This window comes from Schistocerca piceifrons, chromosome 3, assembly GCF_021461385.2.
Source record: "Schistocerca piceifrons isolate TAMUIC-IGC-003096 chromosome 3, iqSchPice1.1, whole genome shotgun sequence".
In the NCBI taxonomy this organism is placed as follows: Eukaryota; Metazoa; Arthropoda; class Insecta; order Orthoptera; family Acrididae; genus Schistocerca; species Schistocerca piceifrons.
This window is the reverse complement of record NC_060140.1, coordinates 953,503,204-953,523,528: the sequence shown is the minus strand read 5'-3', so window position 1 is coordinate 953,523,528 and position 20,325 is coordinate 953,503,204. Positions and strand designations below refer to the sequence as shown.

At 43.6% G+C, this 20,325-nt stretch overlaps 1 protein-coding gene across 1 annotated transcript in view; it reads right to left on the bottom strand.

Moving 5' to 3' along the window:
- The window catches only part of LOC124788168 (troponin C, isoallergen Bla g 6.0101-like), a 110,609-nt gene extending 110,203 nt beyond the window's left edge, over positions 1 to 406 (bottom strand). The window contains exon 1 of the mRNA XM_047255321.1: positions 326 to 406. Within this exon, the coding sequence (XP_047111277.1) occupies positions 326 to 328 (3 nt within the window). The 5' untranslated portion in view covers positions 329 to 406. The remainder of the gene's footprint in view (positions 1 to 325) is intronic.
- Between the last annotated feature and the right edge of the window lie 19,919 nt (positions 407 to 20,325).

The following is a 20,325-nucleotide window of genomic DNA, read 5'->3' as shown; positions in this document are numbered from 1 at the left end:
TATAGGGAAGCCACAGGAAACGTAAATCCTAGTGACCAGCCGTGGGTTTGTACCGTTTCCTCCGATTACTTGTTTTCTGCGGTAGTTACTGACTAACTTCAATCGCTTTCTCGCGTACATAGGAGTTTGTTTCATTGTAAACTGAAGTACAGTTCACAAAGTTTGCGCTGAAAATGTCCTTGCAGATGTATTTGTCTTTTTGTATCTGTACCAGTCGGGTGCAAGCTGACAGTTGCAAACAATACGCTACACAGTGCAGCAGTCGGCGACCGCGGTTTCTGGGAGTACCAAAGCGCGAAGTCGGGCTGTCCGCTGCGACACGTACCATCTTTGCTGAGGGGCGTCCTCTGCTGCGTCTGGATGTGGACTGAAAGCGCGGTGCATTCAGTCGTGCACACCTCGCGCCTAATTTTATCTCCGAGACACGTATTATGTGTGATGTATGGCTGGCACGAGGAAACACCATCCGCAGACAATTATGGAAGTGACACATGGCGCAAGCCACGTGGCCCGTGTTGCGCGATATCTGACGTTTTTCCTGCGGGACGCCCAGCTTTACCACACCCCGGCAACACGCCAACACACACACACACACACACACAGGCACACACACACACACACACACACACACACACACACACACACACACACACACAGGCACACAGTTTCGTCACTCGCTTCGTCTCCGCTTTTGCGACACTCCTTAGTCACTAGCAAATTGTCTTTCCACCTGACAACAACAAATGAAGAACTTACACAGGCTAGGAAAACTGTTTTTGTGGAAGACGTAACCTTCTTATATAGCAAATTTTTTATTATATCGTTCAGCCTGAACTCATAAGCGGTTTCGACTTCTTAGCAAGACATCATCTATTAAAAAGAAAGAAAGTAAAATAAGATAGTTAAATAGTAGAAAACAGTATTACGAAATCAAAGTAGCTCTTGTACAAAGCTAAAACCACGAGTACGCTGTACAGAAACTTGTCAATTGAGCAAGCCCGGGGAACCGTTCACAAAGTAAAAATGCCTGCACGCTGGTTGTTGGAACTCAAAACCAAAGTTGTGTACGTAAAAGTATGAAGCTGCAAAGACGTCTACGGAATAGTATAAAGTTAAGTGACTAATTTTAGCCTTCAGTTCCAACAATCAGAACCCATATATTTTTACGCAGTGAGACGTTCCCCTGCCTTCGTGAGTTGCCTAATTTCTATGAACCTTTTTCACATGTGTGTGGTTGTATACAGGAGATACTTTGAGTTCGTAATTTAATTCGCTAGTAATTTACAACCTCTCCTTTCTTTCATTATTTTTAAATGGTTGTAAATTTCGTAAGCCACGAGGTGGGTCCAGCCGCGGGAAAGAAAGGGTGTTTCTGCTCTGCGCATTTTCGTCCCTTCCTTGTTTTTATGAGAGTTGTGGCGTATGTGTATTTGTAGAGGGTACATCTACATCTACATCTACATGGATACTCTGCAAATCACATTCAAGTGCCTGGCAGAGGGTTCATCGAACCATCTTCACAATTCTCTATTATTCCAATCTCGCATAGCGCGGGGAAAGAATGAACACCTATATCTTTCCGTACGTGCTCTGATTTCCCTCATTTTATCGTGGTGATCCCTCCTCCCTATGTGGGTCGGTGTCAACAAAATATTTTTGCATTCGGAGGAGAAAGTTGGTGATTGGAATTTCGTGAGAAGATTCCGTCGCAACGACAAACGCATTTCTTTTAATGATGTCCAGCCCAAATCCTGTATCATTTCTGTGACACTATCTACCATATTTCGCGATAATACAAAACGTGCTGCCTTTCTTTCAACTTTTTCGATGCACTGTGTCAGTCCTATCTGGTGTGGATCCCACACCACGCAGCAGTATTCTAAAAGAGGACGGACAAGCGTAGTGTAGGCAGTCTCCTTAGTAGGTCTGTTACATTTTCTAAGTGTCCTGCCAATGAAACGCAGTCTTTGGTTAGCCTTCCCCACAACATTCTCTCTGTGTTCCTTCCAACTTAAGTTGTTTGTAATTGTAATACCTAGGTATTTAGTTGAATTTACGGCTTTTTTAGATTAGACTGATTCATCGTGGAACTGATGTTTAACGAGTTCCTTTTAGCACTCATGTCGATGACCTCACACTTTTCGTTATTTACAGACAACTGCCACTTTTCGCACCATTCAGATGTTGTTGTTGTGGTCTTCAGTCCTGAGACTGGTTTGATGCAGCTCTCCACGCTACTCTATCCTGCGCAAGCTTCTTCATCCCCCAGTACCTACTGCAACCTACATCCTTCTGAGTCTGCTTAGTGTATTCATATCTTGGTCTCCCCCTACGATTTCCTCCCTCCACGCTGCCCTCCAATACTAAATTGGTGATCCCTTGATGCCTCAGAATATGTCCTACCAACCGATCCCTTCTTCTGGCCAAGTTGTGCCACAAACTTCTCTTCTCCCCAATCCTTTTCAATACTTCCTCGTTAGTTATGTGATCTACCCATATAATCTTCAACATTCTTCTGTAGCACCACATTTCGAAAGCTTCTATTCTCTTCTTGTGCAAACTATTTACCGTCCATGTTTCACTTCCATACATGGCTACACTCCATACGAATACTTTCAGAAATGACTTCCTGACACTTAAATCTATACTCAATGTTAACAAATTTCTCTTCTTCAGAAACGCTTTCCTTGCCATTGCCAGTCTACATTTTATATCCTCTCTACTTCGACCATCATCAGTTATTTTGCTCCCCAAATAGCAAAACTCCTTTACTACTTTCAGTGTCTCATTTCCTAATCTAATACCCTCAACATCACCCGACTTAATTCGACTACATTCCATTACCCTCGTTTTGCTTTCGTTGATGTTCATCTTATATCCTCCCTTCAAGACACCATCCATTCCGTTCAGCTGCTCTTCCAAGTCCTTTGCTGTCCCTGACAGAATTACAATCTCATCGGCGAACCTCAAAGTTTTTATTTCTTCTCCATGGATTTTAATACCTACTCCGAATTTTTCTTTTGTTTCCTTTACTGCTTGCTCAATATACAGATTGAATAACATCGGGGAGAGGCTACAACCCTGTCTTACTCCCTTCCCAACCACTGCTTCCCTTTCATGTCCATCGACTCTTATAACTGCCATCTGGTTTCTGTACAAATTGTAAATAGCCTCTCTCTCCCAGTATTTTACCCCTGCCACCTTTAGAATTTGAAAGAGAGTATTCCAGTCAACACTGTCAAAAGCTTTCTCTAAGTCTACAAATGCTAGAAACGTGGGTTTGCCTTTCCTTAATCTTTCTTCTAAGATAAGTCGTCAGGTCAGTATTGCCTCACGTGTTCCAGTATTTCTACGGAATCCAAACTGATCTTCCCCGAGGTCGGCTTCTACTAGTTTTTCCATTCGTCTGTAAAGAATTCGTGTTAGTATTTTGCAGCTGTGACTTATTAAGCTGATAGTTCGGTAATTCTCACATCTGTCAACACCTGCTTTCTTTGGGATTGGAATTATTATATTCTTCTTGAAGTCTGAGGGCATTTCACCTGTCTCATACATCTTGCTCACAAGATGGTAGAGTTTTGTGGGGACTGGCTCTCCCAAGGCCGTCAGAAGCTCTAATGGAATGTTGTCTACTCCGGGGGCCTTGTTTCACCTCAGGTCTTTCAGTGCTCTGTCAAACTCTTCACGCAGTATCGTATCTCCCATTTCATCTTCATCTACATCCTCTTCCATTTCCATAATAATGTCCTCAAGTACATCGCCCTTGTATAGACCCTCTATATACTCCTTCCACCTTTCTGCTTTCCCTTCTTTGCTTAGAAATGGGTTTCCATCTGAGCTCTTGATGTTCATACAAGTGGTTCTCTTATCTCCAAAGGTCTCTTTAATTTTCCTGTAGGCAGTATCTATGTTACCCCTAGTGAGAAAAGCTTCTACATCCTTACATTTGTCCTCTAGCCATCCCTGCTTAGCCATTTTGCACTTCCTGTCGATCTCATTTTTGAGACGTTTGGATTCCTTTTTGCCTGCTTCATTTACTGCATTTTTATATTTTCTCCTTTCATCAAATAAATTCAATATTTCTTCTGTTACCCAAGGATTTCTATTAGCCCTCATCTTTTTACCTACTTGATCCTCTGCTGCCTTCACTACTTCATCCCTCAAAGCTACCCATTCTTCTTCTACTGTATTTCTTTCCCCCATTCCTGTCAATTGTTCCCTTATGCTCTCCCTGAAACTCTGTACAACCTCTGGTTCTTTCAGTTTATCGAGGTCCCATCTCCTTAAATTCCCACCTTTTTGCAGTTTCTTCAGTTTCAATCTGCAGTTCATAACCAATAGATTGTGGTCAGAGTCCACATCTGCCCCTGGAAATGTCTTACAATTTAAAACCTGGTTCCTAAATCTCTGTCTTACCATTATATAATCTATCTGAAACCTTTTAGTATCTCCAGGATTCTTCCAGGTATACAACCTTCTTTTATGATTCTTGAACCAAGTGTTAGCTATGATTAAGTTATGCTCTGTGCAAAATTCTACAAGGCGGCTTCCTCTTTCATTTCTTAGACCCAATCCATATTCACCTACTACGTTTCCTTCTCTCCCTTTTCCTACACTCGAATTCCAGTCACCCATGACTATTAAATTTTCGTCTCCCTTCACTATCTGAATAATTTCTTTTATTTCATCATACATTTCTTTAATTTCTTCGTCATCTGCAGAGCTAGTTGGCATATAAACTTGTATTACTGTAGTAGGTGTGGGCTTCGTATCTATCTTGGCCACAATAATGCGTTCACTAAGCTGTTTGTAGTAGCTTACCCGCGTTCCTATTTTCCTATTCATTATTAAACCTACTCCTGCATTAACCCTATTTGACTTTGTGTTTATAACCCTGTAGTCACCTGACCAGAAGTCTTGTTCCTCCTGCCACCGAACTTCACTAATTCCCACTATATCTAACTTTAACCTATATTTAATCATACAGTAAAGCTGCATGCCCTCGGGAAAAATTACGGCCGTAGTTTCTGTGGTGTCACCGCCAGACACCACACTTGCTAGGTGGTAGCTTAAATCGGCCGCGGTCCATTTAGTACATGTCGGACCCGCGTGTCGCCACTGTGTAATCGCAGACCGAGCGCCACCACAAGGCAGGTCTCGAGATACGATATAGCACTCGCCCCAGTTGTACGACGACTTTGCTAGCGACTACACTGACGAAGCCTTTCTCTCATTTGCCGAGAGACCGTTAGAATAGCCTTCAGCTAAGTCCATGGCTACGACCTAGCAAGGCGCCATTAGCCTTACATAGTTTGATAGCTATCGTATGAAATGTCTCATGAAGAATGCTGTATTCACATCAAAGAATAAAAAATAAGTATTCGAGGAGCTGCATACTTTTCTTATTAGAATTCACTACTTATCCTGTTCCAGAATTCACGCCCGTCTGCGTTAGATAGCGTGCATTTCGGCCGCCTCTATCTACAAGGTGTTGGCACATTTGCCAACACATCAGTTTCCCCTTGCTTTCAGCCGTTCGCAGTACCAGCACAGCAAGGCCGTTTTGGTTATTGTTACAAGGCCAGATCAGTCAATCATCCAGACTGTTGCCCTTGCAACTACTGAAAAGACTGCTGCCCCTCTTCAGGAACCACACGTTTGTCTGGCCTCTCAACAGATACCCCTCCGTTGTGGTTGGTTGTACCTATGGTACGGCTATCTGTATCGCTGAGGCACGCAAGCCTCCCCACCTACGGCAAGGTCCATGGTTCATGGGGGGGACCATTCAGATATCTTTCCTAAATCGTTTTACAGTTTGTTTTGATATTCTGACGATTTTATTAGTCGATAAACGACAGCGTCATCTGCAAACAACCGAAGACGCCTGCTCAGATTGTCTCCAAAATCGATTATATAGATAGGAACAGCAAAGTGTCTGTAACACGACTTTGTGAAACGCCAGAAATCACTTACGTTTTACTCGATGACTTTCCGTCAGTTACTATGAACTGTGAACTCTCTGACAAGACCAGTCACATAACAGAGACGATATTCCATAAGCACGCCATTTCACTACGAGCTGCTTGTGTGGTACTGTGTCAAAAGCCTTCCGGAAATCCAGAAATACCGAATCGATCGGAAATCTCTTGTCAATAGCACTCAACACTTCATCTGAATAAAAAGCTAGTTGTGTTGCACAGGAACAATGTTTTCTAAACCCATGCTGACTGTGTGTCAATAGACCGTTTTCTTCGAGGTAATTCATAATGTTCGAACACAATATATGTTCCAAAATCCTGCTGCATATCGACGTTAACGATATGGATCTGTAATTTAGTGGATTACTCCTACTACCTTTCTTGAATATTGATGTGACCTGTGCAACTTTCCAGTCTTTGGGTACGGATCTTCCGTCGAGTGAACGGTTGTATATGATTGTGAAGTATGGAGCTAATACATCAGCATACTCTGAAAGGAACCTAATTGGTATACAGGCTGGACCAAAAGACTTGATTTTATTAAGTGATTTAAGTTGCTTCACTACTCGCACGATATTTACTTCGACGTTACTCATGCTGGCAGCTGTTCTCAATTCGAATTCTGGAATATTTACTTCGTCTTCTTTTGTGAAGGCATTTCGTAAGGCTGTGTTTAGTAACTGCTTTGGGAGCACTGTCTTCGATAGTATCTCCATTGCTATCGCGCAGAGAAGGCATGGATTGTTTCTTGCCGCTAAAGTGCGCGTCATTTATGTTGGCGGCCGAGTTTAGGTTCGTTCTGCGCATCTGACGTCACAAAACACAGTCAGCCAATGAACAGAGAACGACGTTGCCACATCTCGAGTGCAGTGCAGAGCATGGACGAGAGTCTTCAGTTTTAGAAACGTTCAGTCATAAATAAAGTAATAGAACAAAAGCAATGTCTTGATAGCAGACATTCTTTTATAGAAAGTTTGGAAAAAGCGTTCTTTATACCAATTGCTTCATATTCTATTAATTAATTAAACCAAACAAGCAATAAGACTCCTACTTCAGGCGATAGCAAGGAAAGGTGTTCGTATCACTCTCACGAACCGCTTATTCGCAATAAAGAACAGCGGTAATTGTTTATTTCCTGTTGTACTTCGACGAAGCGTGAGTAATTCATAGTCATACCAACAGTGTTTGTCAGTATCTTGCGTGTTATACCATCATGGCGTTCTGTAGATAGACAAGGTTCGTTAGCGTAACGGTTAAGGTGTTTGGCTGATACGTGAAAGGTTATGAGTTCAAACCTTGTGTGGTGCTTAATATTTTCATTATTTAAAAACAATATCGAAGTGCCTTACTTCACGAATTATGTTCGTTTGAATGCAATTTTTTGAAATTTCTAGTGCTTTGCCTCTTCATTAACCCTTTCGCTGCTGCAGACACGTACTCGCCGCATTCCGCGCTGTGCGCGATTTTGTCATCACTGCACTGCTCGCCTGTGCAGACGCATGGTGTTCCCACTGCTTTGACACTCTTATCATTCGATTTCACAAAAACTATTTGGCCCAGAAATTTGATTTTTACACGTCTTCTTGACTGATACCTTCCCCCCATAAATGACTTAATTTTGTTTCGAAGTTCAATGCAGTTATTATGCAGCATTAAATCTAGTAAACCATTGCACGAAATTTTGAAGAGTTTGCAGAGGTAGAAGTCCGTAGCGCATGCTTTCCGTGTGGTCGATTTTAGTTGCCACAATGTTGAGAATGAAATGTGGACAAGATACCTAAATTTCATATAAAATTTACTGTATAACAATATCATTTAAGTACGACATAGGTGTCGTATGTAATATTGAGAAATATTTCGTCTTTCGCGACTTTAATAAAAATATTATTTACACCAGACGTGTTTGGCTTTATTTTAAAGCTCTTCAGTCAAGGAAAGGTATGGCACATACACAATGGTACTCATGTTCTCTTTCTTGTTTTTGTTCCACAGTCGCAGTTTTACCAATGGTACTGAAATATATTCCTCTTCTGCAACTGTAATAAGGGAGTTATTTGGAGCAGACGCATTTCTCTCTTTTGAAGCATCTTCAGTGGACAGTATTTTGTCTCCTCCATTGCCAAGTCACCTTTCGTAGTTTTGTGCTGCGGTAACACAATATTCAACGTTTGTGTTGGCAGATCAGTGTTTTAGCAAATAAATGATGTTTATGTGCGCCACACACAAAAATTATATTTGACATAGCTCAGAGCACTTCACTGATAGACGGTATATTCAAGTCCTAATGTTTTTGTAAGCCCACAGTTTTGTTTAATGTATTTTGTCTACTTCCTTTTGATTGATTGAAGTGCTTTAAAATAAAGCCAAACGTGCTCAGTGTAAATAAAACTTTTGTTACAGTCGCGAAAGACGGAATATTTCTCAATATTACATACGACACCTATGTAGTACTTAAATGAGCTATTGTTATACAGTAAATTTTATATGAAATTTAGGTATCTTGTCCACATTTCATTCTCAACATTGTGGCTACTAAAATCGACCATACAGAAAGTATACTCTATGGACTTTTACCTCTGCAAACTCTTCAAAATTTCGTGCAATGGTTTACTGTATTTAATGCTGCATAATAACTGCGTTGAACATCGAAACAAAATTAAGTCATTTATGGGGGGAAGGTATCAGTCAAGAAGACGTGTAAAAATCAAATTTCTGGGCCAAATAGTTTTTGTGAAATCGATTGATAAGAGTGTCAAAGCAGTCGGAACACAATGTATCTGCACAGGCGAGCAGTGCAGTGACAAAATCGCGCACAGCGCGGAATGCAGGGAGCACGTCTTTGTAGCAGCGAAAAGGTTAATGCGGCCGTGGTGGATATACTTCATGAACTGCGCGCTCCCCCCTAAACTATGGCGCTGCTTCTATTGGCGCGTGCGTCGTGTGCAACTGGCAACGCAGCAATCTCCCACGTCTGGGCGGGCATGCGCGAGCCGCCAAGATAAAAGAATTGAACTATAGCAAAACATACGACCCGAAGCTCTTTGGATGTTCTACCAGGTTTCGAGACAAAGTTTCATTGTGGAAACTGTTATAGGCATCTCGTATTGAAGTCCGCACTAAATTTCGAGCTTCTGCAAAAGATCGCCAATCTTGGGGATTTTGTGTGTTTAAATTTGGCATGTTTGTTTCGTTGTTTCTGCAACAGTGTTCTGACCCATTTTGTGTACCAAGCAGGATCAGCTCCGTCGTTTGTTAATTTATTTGGTAAAAATCTCTCAATCGCTGCCGATACTATTTCTTTGAATTTAAGCCACATCTGGTCTACACTTATATCATTAATTTGGAATGAGTGGAGGCTGTCTCCCAGGAAGGCGTCAAGTGAATTTTTATCTGCTTGTTTGAATAGGTATATTTTTCGCTTATTTTTCGGGGATTTGGGGATTACAATATCCAATCTCGCTACGACAACCCTGTGTTTACTAATCCCTGAATCGGTTTTGATGCTCGCTATTAACTCAGGATTATTTGTTGCTAAGAGGTCAAATGTGTTTTTATAACCGTTTATTATTCACGTGGGCTGATGAACTAACTGCTCGAAACAAATTTCAGAGAATGCGTTTAGCACAATTTTGGATGATATTTTATGCACACCTCCGGAATTAAACATGTATTTCCGCCAACATATCGAGGGTAAATTAAAGTCTCCACCAACTATTATCATATGAGTCGGGTACGTGTTTGAAATTAAACTCACATTTTCTTTGATCCTTTCAGCAACTGTATCAGCTAGTCTAATGGACGCATCTATTCACTGAGGTGATAAAACTTATGGGACAGCGATATGCACATATACAGGTGGTGGTAGTTTCACGTACACAAGGTATAAAAGGACAGTGCATTGGCGGAGCTGTCCCCCCACCCTCTGGTTTCCTCCTTCCTCTCCACCCTCTCCCATTGCCGCGCCTCTATCGCTGTATCCCTCCCTCTCTCCACCTCCACACCCTCCATCTCCTTCATCAGGGCAATTTCCAACGCCTCCCCCTCCAGGATGACGAACTTCGCCGTGACATATACCCTTCCTTCCAACTATAACCTGGCCTTGTTCCCCCCCCCCCCTCCCCAGAGCCCCCTTTTTCCTCTTCCCTCCTTCTCCCAGAGCGGATTTTCCTCCATCCCCCCCTCCCCTGAGACCCTGCACCCCTTACTTGCCTCTTTCCTTCCCACATCCCTCCCTACCTGGCCCTCTTCAGCGCGCCCCCCGCCCATCTCCCCGCTCATCTCCCCCATCTCTTTCCCTCCCTCCCTTCTTCAGGTCTCCCTCATCTCCTTGCGCCTGGCAGATCCTCTGTATTGATCATCAGTGTGCCACGTCAGTGTTGTGTTTAGTGCTTGAGGTTCGCCGTCAGTGTTAAGTTATATGCTACGCCATCCGTCGATACCTTTATGCTCCAGTCATACTGTGCCTTGTGTTCTTTTAACCGTCGCAGTGTGTGGCTTTTTGTGTGTGCTACTTTTAAACAGTTTTTTATCTCCATTTTACAGTCACCCCGTTTTTTGTCTGTTGCCTTCCATGATGTTCCCCCTTTTTTTATATCTATGTTCACCTTATTCTCTCCTTTGCTGTTTTTAAATGTTTTCTCTTGTTTTTGTTCTATGTCTTTCGGCTGAAGAGCAGCGCATATGCTGCTGCCAGCCCACCCCGATGGGGAATTGAAATACAATAAAGAAAAAAAAAAGAGCGGAGCTGTCATTAGTCGTCACATGATACATGTGACAAGGTTTCCGACGTGATTATGGCCGCACGGGGGGAATTAACAGACTTTGAACTCGGAATGGTAGTTGGGTCTAGACGCATGGGACATTCCATTTTTGAAATCGTTAGGGAATTTAATATTCCGAAATCCACATTGTCAAGTGTTATCGAGAACACCACATTTCAGGCATTAACTCTCACCATGGATAACCTAGTGGCCGACGGCTTTCGTTTAACGACCAAGAGCAGCAGCGTTTGCGTAGAGTTGTCATCGCTAAAAGATAAGCGTGAAATAACAACAGAAATCAATGCGAGACGTACGACAATTGTATCCGTTAGGACAGTGCGGCGAAATTTGGCGTTAATGGACTAAGGCAGCAGACAGTTGACGCAAATGACTCTGATAACAGCAGAACATCGCCTGCAGCGCCTCTCCTAGGCTCGGGACCATATCAGTTGGGACCTCGACGACTGGAAAACTGTGGCCTGCTCAGACGGGTCCCGATTTTAGTTGGTAAGAGCTTGTGGTAGGGTTTGAGTGTGCTGCGAATCCCAACTGTCAACAAAGCACTGTGCAAGCTGATGGTGGTTCCATACCGATGTGGGCGGTTTTTTCATGGAAGGGACTGAGCCATCTGGTCCAACTGAACCGATCATTGACTGGAAATGGTTATGTTTGGCTACTTAGAGACCATTTGCAGCCATTCGTGGACTTCATGTTCCCAGACGATGGCGGACTTTTTATGGAAGATAATGCGTAATGTCCACAGCCCACAGTTGTTTTCGATTGCTTTGAAGAACATTCTGGACAATCCGAGCGAATGGTTTGGCCACTGAGATGGCCTGGCGTCAGTTCAGTCGAACATTTCTGGGGCAAAACCCTTCACCGGCAACACTTTCGCGTTTATGGACGGCTATAGTGGCAGCATGACTTAAAATACCGGGTGATCAAAAAGTCAGTATAAATTTGAAAACTGAATAAATCACGGAATAATGTAGATAGAGAGGTACAAATTGACACACATGCTTGGAATGACACGCAAAAAAATACAAAAGTTCACAAAATGTCCGACAGATGGCGCTTCATCTGATCACAATAGCAATAATTAGCATAATAAAGTAACACAAAGCAAAGATGATGTTCTTTAAAGGAAATGCTCTATATGTCCACCATCATTCCCCAACAATGGCCGTAATCGGGGAATAATGTTGTGAACAGCACTGTAAAGCATGTCCGGAGTTATGGTGAGGCATTGGCGTCGGACGTTGGCTTTCAGCATCCCTAGAGATGTCGGTCGATCACGACACACTTTCGACTCCAGGTAACCCCAAAGCCAATAATCGCACGGACTGAGGTCTGGGGACCTGGGGGGCCAAGCATGACGAAAGTGGAGGCTGAGCACACGATCATCACCAAACGATGCGCATTTGACGGACTTTTTTTTTTTTTTTTGGTTCTAATAAAACCCCATGTCATTCCAAGCATGTGTATCAATTTTTACCTCTCTATCTACATTATTCCATGGTTTATTAAGTTTTCAAATTTATACTGACGTTTTGATCACCCGGTATGTGCAGAGGACTTCCAACGACTTATTGAGAGTCCATGTCACGTCACGTTATTGCACTATGCCTCGCAAAAGGATCTCCGACACAATATTAGGACGTATCCCGTGACTTCTCTCACCTCATTGTAGTGTAATGTTTGTGTTACATGATGATGATGATGATGAACCCGGTGCCAGCACTTAGTTCAATCCTCTCGAGTAGCACCATGGTGGTAGCCAAGGCCGGCCGGGGTGGCCGAGCGGTTCTAGGCGCTACAGTCTGGAATCGCGCGACCGCTACGGTCGTAGGTTCGAATCCTGCCTCGGACATGGATGTGTGTGATGTCCTTAGGTTACTTAGGTTTAAGTAGTTCCAAGTTCTAGGGGACTGATGACCTCAGAAATTAAGTCCCATAGTGCTCAGAGCCATTTGAACCATTTTTGGTCACTGAGCTTAGGGTCCCCGTTCGATTTCATGACTCGCTTCGGAGAGGTTTGGAATTTAATCCAGGTCACTGGTGCAAAGTCTGGCGATCAGAAGCCTTACGCCACCACATCTCCTCCCCATGCCGGCCAAATACTGACAGCGAAAATTTCACCCGCCATCAGGTATCGGACCGGCATACCTTCGTGTCGAGCGCCACCAAACGGGCATGTCGTGGAGACCTAGGCTGCGGAGGGGGTATAGAGTCGGTTTTGAAATATTCAAGCTGATATGTTTGAAGTAAATAACAAAAGGACTCTGAATAATACTATATGGACATAAACGACAAATTAATTACGAAAATGTATTAAATTAGCTTCATAGAAAGACTATATCGATTGCAATCTAATAAAAAGCCATTATTTATATGAGATGAGATCGTAGTGCATAACGTTATCGAAACTAACATTAATATCTTTGTCATTATATATAACAGAAAAAGATACTTAAAATCACTTCGAGTCAGGTCACTTCTTCTGCTGTATGTAAGGCACGCTTGCTATTGTAAAGCGGTAGCTTTTGTTCTATTTGTTCTGGCACGTATCGAATAATTCAAGTGTGTATTCTGTGCATTGTGGAAATGTATTTACAAAAAGTGAGTGCATTGTGTTACTTAAAGAACCCATGCAAACAATTCTTCCTGAGTTAATAATTGCAAGAAGTTATGTACCATTTTTTCAGTTTTTGCGAAGCGAGCAGCGGTGATCTTTGACTGGCAACAATTGGCCACCATTACGCGGCGCATTTAAATTTATTTTACTGTGTAACATATCACCCCAGCCAGAGCAGAAAGAATCATTTCAAGTTATTCAATTAACTAAAGTGCAAAGCTTCACTAATTTAATTTCGTCAAAAAATGCATACTTGCAAAGATACGATTTATTCTAGATCAATGAACTTAGCCTGGATTACATTTCGCCGAAAGCATTTGAAGTAATTTGTAGGGAGCCTGGTGCTCATTTGAAACATAATTTAATATTTATCTTCCGCCACCTGCAAATCAATACACACACACACACACACACACACACACACACACACACATATATATATATATATATATATATATATATATATATATATATATATATAATCCCTTTCTTGTGTTTCACTTGATAATAATTAATAACTACAGAAAGGAAGGGATAATATAGGGGGATTCTGTTATCATACTATTTCTGTGACCAGAGGGTGAGAAATGTAATAGAAACATTTCATACTTAAGACCGCCACATGTTTCACTAACAAGCAAACATCACCAACTCGACCCCGTATTTTATGGAGAAAAACACACGTAAAATACATAAGCCCCAGCAATCGATCCCGCGTAAAAATTTCGTCCATTATTCTGATAGTACGCAGGTTTGATCCTCTGAAAGTACAGCTTTTAAATCCGCACGCACTTAGCTTGTCCATCACTCGCTCACTCGCACGGCGGCAGTTTGATGCCCGAGAGCGAAGTAGCATACAGCAAAGTGGCAACCGATGCCCTCCTATTGAAGAACGGCGCAATTTCTGCAAATGTTTTCACTTTAACAGTGCCAGCTTTCCAAATCACAGGAAATGATTCTCAACACTGATGTTAATAATTAAATATCGTTACACTACTTCTTTAATGACACGCACTCTTACAGCATTTGTGAATTTCAGTATAAAAATGTTCAAAACAAAGACATCGCTGACACCAGCTACAAGTTAGACGCAGTTCACTTTGACACAATGAATAAAGCACGTTACCACTGTCGAAACAGTATTTCACTTTGAACTCCCAGGCAGATTAAGACTGTGTTCCGGACCGAGACTCGAACTCGGGAGCTTTGTGCGGGAAAGTCCTCTACCGACTGAGCTACCCTTGCACGAAGGGTCACGCGTCCCAAGAGGTTCGATTCTGCCAGTGCCTCGTCTCCTACTTTCCAAACTTCACAGAAGCTCTTCTGCGAACCTTGCACAAGTAGCACTTCTAAATCTGTAGAGCATTAGCCGGCGAAAAGGCAGAGGTCCCGAGTTCGAGTATGGGTCTTACACGCAGTTTTAATCTGCCAGGAAGTTCCATATCAGCGCACACTCCGCTGCAGAGTGAAAATTGCATTCTGGAGTATTTCACTTGATGTTGAAAACGATCTGGCCGGCCACTAGTGTAGTGACTTCAATAACAGCCGCGCCGGAGGACTAGCTGAAATAATGGTGCGCAGAACTGCCTGTACAGAAGAGATTGCATTTGAAGGCCGTTGGCCGAAGCTGACGTCGGTGTCTAGAACTCGTGTCGAGTTCGTTCCATCTGGTGGTATCGCCAGTATAGAAATTGCAGTGTCTTCTTCTCCGTTCTCTTCATACACTGGCAAGCATTTGTGGTCGGTCGGAAAATGAATTAACAATTTAAATTATTCTGCTTTCATCTTGTACTATTTTAGAAAACGCCATCTGTCACCACATCTGCAAATGTTCCGTGTTGACATTTCCAGAAGATGAGGCGACTGCTACAATAATGTCTGCATTAAAGACACCTTGACTGTCGAGTGAAACGTTCCGATCGGCAACAGAGGTGGCAGCAAGAATCCATCTGAAGACACTGCTGGCATTATTGTAGAGCTGTGCGTCGTGTTACTGATGAATTGCAACACTGTGTCGACGCCTTTCGTTGCTTATTTTGGCAAGAGATCGACAGGGCTTGACTTATACATAAAAACGCTCTGACCCGTATTGTACACATTCTGTCCATCGACCATTTCCATAATAGGTCAGGTGTTAGCAAAAACTCTATACATGGTGTAAGTATGGCTGTCTCACTACGCAGCTTTTTATTGTTGGTAACACGGGCTATTTTTCGCGGCACAGTACCATGTTTCCTCTCGAAAGCGTACACCCATCTGGCAGAAGCTTTAAACTATTTTAGTCGCACCTCCATTTTGGCTTGAACGCCCCTGAGCCGTACATTAACTTCGTGGGCCATTAACTTTTCCTGAAGGCGTTGTTAAATTTGTGTAGACATATTGTGTTGACCTTGGAAAGCTTTTGTTGATGTGTACCCTGGTTTTCAAGGTATCTACTACAGGTGTAAAGATCTGTTTTTTGTTGTAATAATTTAAAGTTCCTCTTGACGGTCCCGAAAGATTCCCCTTCTTTCCACTTTTGCAAAAGGCGACAGCTCCAATGCTGCTCCAGTGCTTCACGCTCGAGCGTTAAAGTGTGTGCAGCGAAGCGGAACGAGTGGTAAAAATGCAGTGCGCTCGCGTGTTCGAAAGCAGGTCATAACTGCGTACTGTCAGTATAACCGCAAAAAGTTTCGAACGGGATCGATTTCTCGGGCTCATATCTTGTACGCGTGCTTTTTTTTTCCTTAAAACACGAAGTTCATTTTGTGATGTTTCCTCGTAAGACAGTGTGCCAAGCCGGTGTTGTCAGGTGGAAGGATATTTTTTTCCACGGACTGTGGAGTGTCAGATAAGGGGAGATAACGCGAGTGAAAAAATTGTATGGCGTCTTGGTAGTGCGTAGTTAAGTACAGAAGTTGGTTCCAACAATCATAGCGCAGGTAGTGTTGAGCGAGAATGTTGTTATCAGCACCGACCGCCAGAATAAATGCCGACTGGCCGGCAAGCGACGCGGTATTGAAAGTACAGGGTTATTACAAATGATTGAAGCGATTTCACAGCTCTACAATAACTTTATTATTTTAGATATTTTCACAATGCTTTGCACATACATACAAAAACTCAAAAAGTTTTTTTAGGCATTCACAAATGTTCGGTATGTGCCCCTTTAGTGATTCGGCATACATCAAGCCGATAATCAAGTTCCTCCCACACTCGGCGCAGCATGTCCCCATCAATGAGTTCGAAAGCATCGTTGATGCGAGCTCGCAGTTCTGGCACGTTTCTTGGTAGAGGAGGTTTAAACACTGAATCTTTCACATAACCCCACAGAAAGAAATCGCATGGGGTTAAGTCGGGAGAGCGTGGAGGCCATGACACGAATTGCTGATCATGATCTCCACCACGACCGATCCATCGGTTTTCCAATCTCCTGTTTAAGAAATGCCGAACATCATGATGGAAGTGCGGTGGAGCACCATCCTGTTGAAAGATGAAGTCGACGCTGTCGGTCTCCAGTTGTGGCATGAGCCAATTTTCCAGCATGTCCAGATACACGTGTCCTGTAACGTTTTTTTCGCAGAAGAAAAAGGGGCCGTAAACTCTAAACCGTGAGATTGCACAAAACACGTTAACTTTTGGTGAATTGCGAATTTGCTGCACGAATGCGTGACGATTCTCTACCGCCCAGATTCACACATTGTGTCTGTTCACTTCACCATTAAGAAAAAATGTTGCTTCATCACTGAAAACAAGTTTCGCACTGAACGCATCCTCTACCATGAGCTGTTGCAACCGCGCCGAAAATTCAAAGCGTTTGACTTTGTCATCAGGTGTCAGGGCTTGTAGCAATTGTAAACGGTAAGGCTTCTGCTTTAGCCTTTTCCGTAACATTTTCCAAACCGTCGGCTGTGGTACGTTTAGCTCCCTGCTTGCTTTGTTCGTCGACTTCCACGGGCTACGGGTGAAACTTGCCCGCACGCGTTCAACCGTTTCTTCGCTCACTGCAGGCCGACCCGTTGATTTCCCCTTACAGAGGCATCCAGAAGCTTTAAACTGCGCATACCATCGCCGAATGGAGTTAGCAGTTGGTGGATCTTTGTTGAACTTCGTCCTGAAGTGTCGTTGCACTGTTATGACTGATGTGAGTGCATTTCAAGCACGACATACGCTTTCTCGGCTCCTGTCGCCATTTTGTCTCACTGCGCTCTCGAGCGCTCTGGCGGCAGAAACCTGAAGTGCGGCTTCAGCCGAACAAAACTTTATGAGTATCTGTAGTGCGTCGTGACCATATGTCAATGAATGGAGCTACAGTGAATTTATGAAATCGCTTCAATCATTTGTAATAGCCCTGTATACAACGGAAAACACACAACTGTGGAATCATTCGGGTGCCCATACGTGCCGCAAATGGAGCAAATACTGGCATAATCGGCTTTGACAATGGGCGGATTGAGTCGACTGGCTTGGGAACGAGCATCTCGGAAAGAGCGGGCTGGTCGGCTGTTGACGTGCTGTTGTTGTGACCATCTATGGGAAGTGATAAAAGGACGTTTAAACCACAAGCAGATGACAGTGTGTTGCATGTCGACGCTTCACGTGGAGGTTGGACGGACGCTTTTATTTTCTATTTAATTATTTATTTTGGCGTTGGGCAGCAAAGACCATACAGCCAATAGTACTTACAAAAGTGTCATACAGTCATGAGCCAAAGAAACTGGTACACCTTCCTAATATCGTGTAGGGCACCCGCGAGCACGCAGAAGTGCCGCAACACGACGTGGCATGCATTCGACTAATGTCTGAAGCAGTGCCGGAGGGAATTGACACCATGAATCCTGCAGGGCTGTCGTTAAATCGGTAAGAGAAAGAGAGGGTGGAGATCTGAACAACACGCTGCAAGGCATCCTAGACATGCTCAATAATGTTCGTGTGTGTTTGGTGGCCATCGGAAGTGTTTAAAATCAGATGAGTGTTCCTGGAGCCACTCTGTAGCAGTTCTGGACGTGTGGGATGTCGAACTTTCCTGCTGACAAGTCCGCCGGAATGTACAATGGGCATGAATGTATGCAAGTGATCAGGCAGGATGCTTACGTACGTGTCACCTGTCAGAGTCGTGTCTAGACGTATCAGGGGTCCCATATCACTCAAACTGCACACACCCCACACCCTTACAGAGTCTCCAACAGCTTGAACAGTCCCCTGCCGACATGCCGGGTCTATGGATTCAAGAGGTTCTCTCCACACCCGTGCACGTCGATCCGTTGGATACAATTCGAAACGAGACTCGTCCGACTAGGCAACACGTTTCCAGTCAACAGTCTGTAACCTCCCCCTCACTTATCGACCTTAATGACAGTAAAAATTAAACCGCGTGCACCTAATGGATATTTGGGAAAAACAATCGTCACCGAAGTTAATCCGTCGGTAAAGAGGAAGGAAAGGGTTACATCTAAATGAAAGGAAAGATGCAAATGGAACTGGTGGACATTAATTTTGAGAAAAGGGTTAAATTAATAAAGAAAGTAAATGTGCGGTCGTTACGTTAACAATTAATTGGCCTTAATTAGATATTTGAGATTTGGGGAAAATTACGGTCGCCAGTCCTATGGACAATTACTATAATAACTGAAAATGAAGGATTAATGCACATATAATTAGCACTAAAAGCGTGGCAACTGAAGGTTGACACGTGTTGTGCGAAAACTGAATGTTTGTCAGAAGTAACAAATTTCGCTACACTATGACTTAATTTAGCAAAACAATTAATAAAACCGGAAAATTGAAAGTTAATTTAGTGACCGAAATTAATAGTGACCTTTGTTTGTGAAGCACTACGAAATTCAATAAATTAAGGTTAGTCTTGAGCTACCTCAACAATCATTTCAACAGCTGCTTGAATCTATGCAATTTAGAAATAAGAGATTTAGCTTTGAACTTGAATTAAATGATTCTGAACAATTAACAATAGTAAAATTAAGTACGTACCAAGCTGAACTGCAGCCACAGGTAAGCTAAAATACGGTAACAAAATTCGCACTCTTAATTTGTGCTTGTGTAATCTAAATACTGTATCAGCTATGAATACTTTAACTGAACTTTGAAATTAAAGCAGTGAAATGGAACGATATTACTTCAATGCTGGCGTTTGAATTTCAACGACACTCGGGTTCATTCCGGAAAAGAAAGGGACCCTGCTTGGCAATGCAATTGGGACAATGAGCAACAAAGGTTCATGCTACGTTGCTGTAATTTTGTTAATGGAATACACTCCTGGAAATGGAAAAAAGAACACATTGACACCGGTGTGTCAGACCCACCATACTTGCTCCGGACACTGCGAGAGGGCTGTACAAGCAATGATCACACGCACGGCACAGCGGACACACCGGGAACCGCGGTGTTGGCCGTCGAATGGCGCTAGCTGCGCAGCATTTGTGCACCGCCGCCGTCAGTGTCAGCCAGTTTGCCGTGGCATACGGAGCTCCATCGCAGTCTTTAACACTGGTAGCATGCCGCGACAGCGTGGACGTGAACCGTATGTGCAGTTGACGGACTTTGAGCGAGGGCGTATAGTGGGCATGCGGGAGGCCGGGTGGACGTACCGCCGAATTGCTCAACACGTGGGGCGTGAGGTCTCCACAGTACATCGATGTTGTCGCCAGTGGTCGGCGGAAGGTGCACGTGCCCGTCGACCTGGGACCGGACCGCAGCGACGCACGGATGCACGCCAAGACCGTAGGATCCTACGCAGTGCCGTAGGGGACCACACCGCCACTTCCCAGCAAATTAGGGACACTGTTGCTCCTGGGGTATCGGCGAGGACCATTCGCAACCGTCTCCATGAAGCTGGGCTACGGTCCCGCACACCGTTAGGCCGTCTTCCGCTCACGCCCCAACATCGTGCAGCCCGCCTCCAGTGGTGTCGCGACAGGCGTGAATGGAGGAACGAATGGAGACGTGTCGTCTTCAG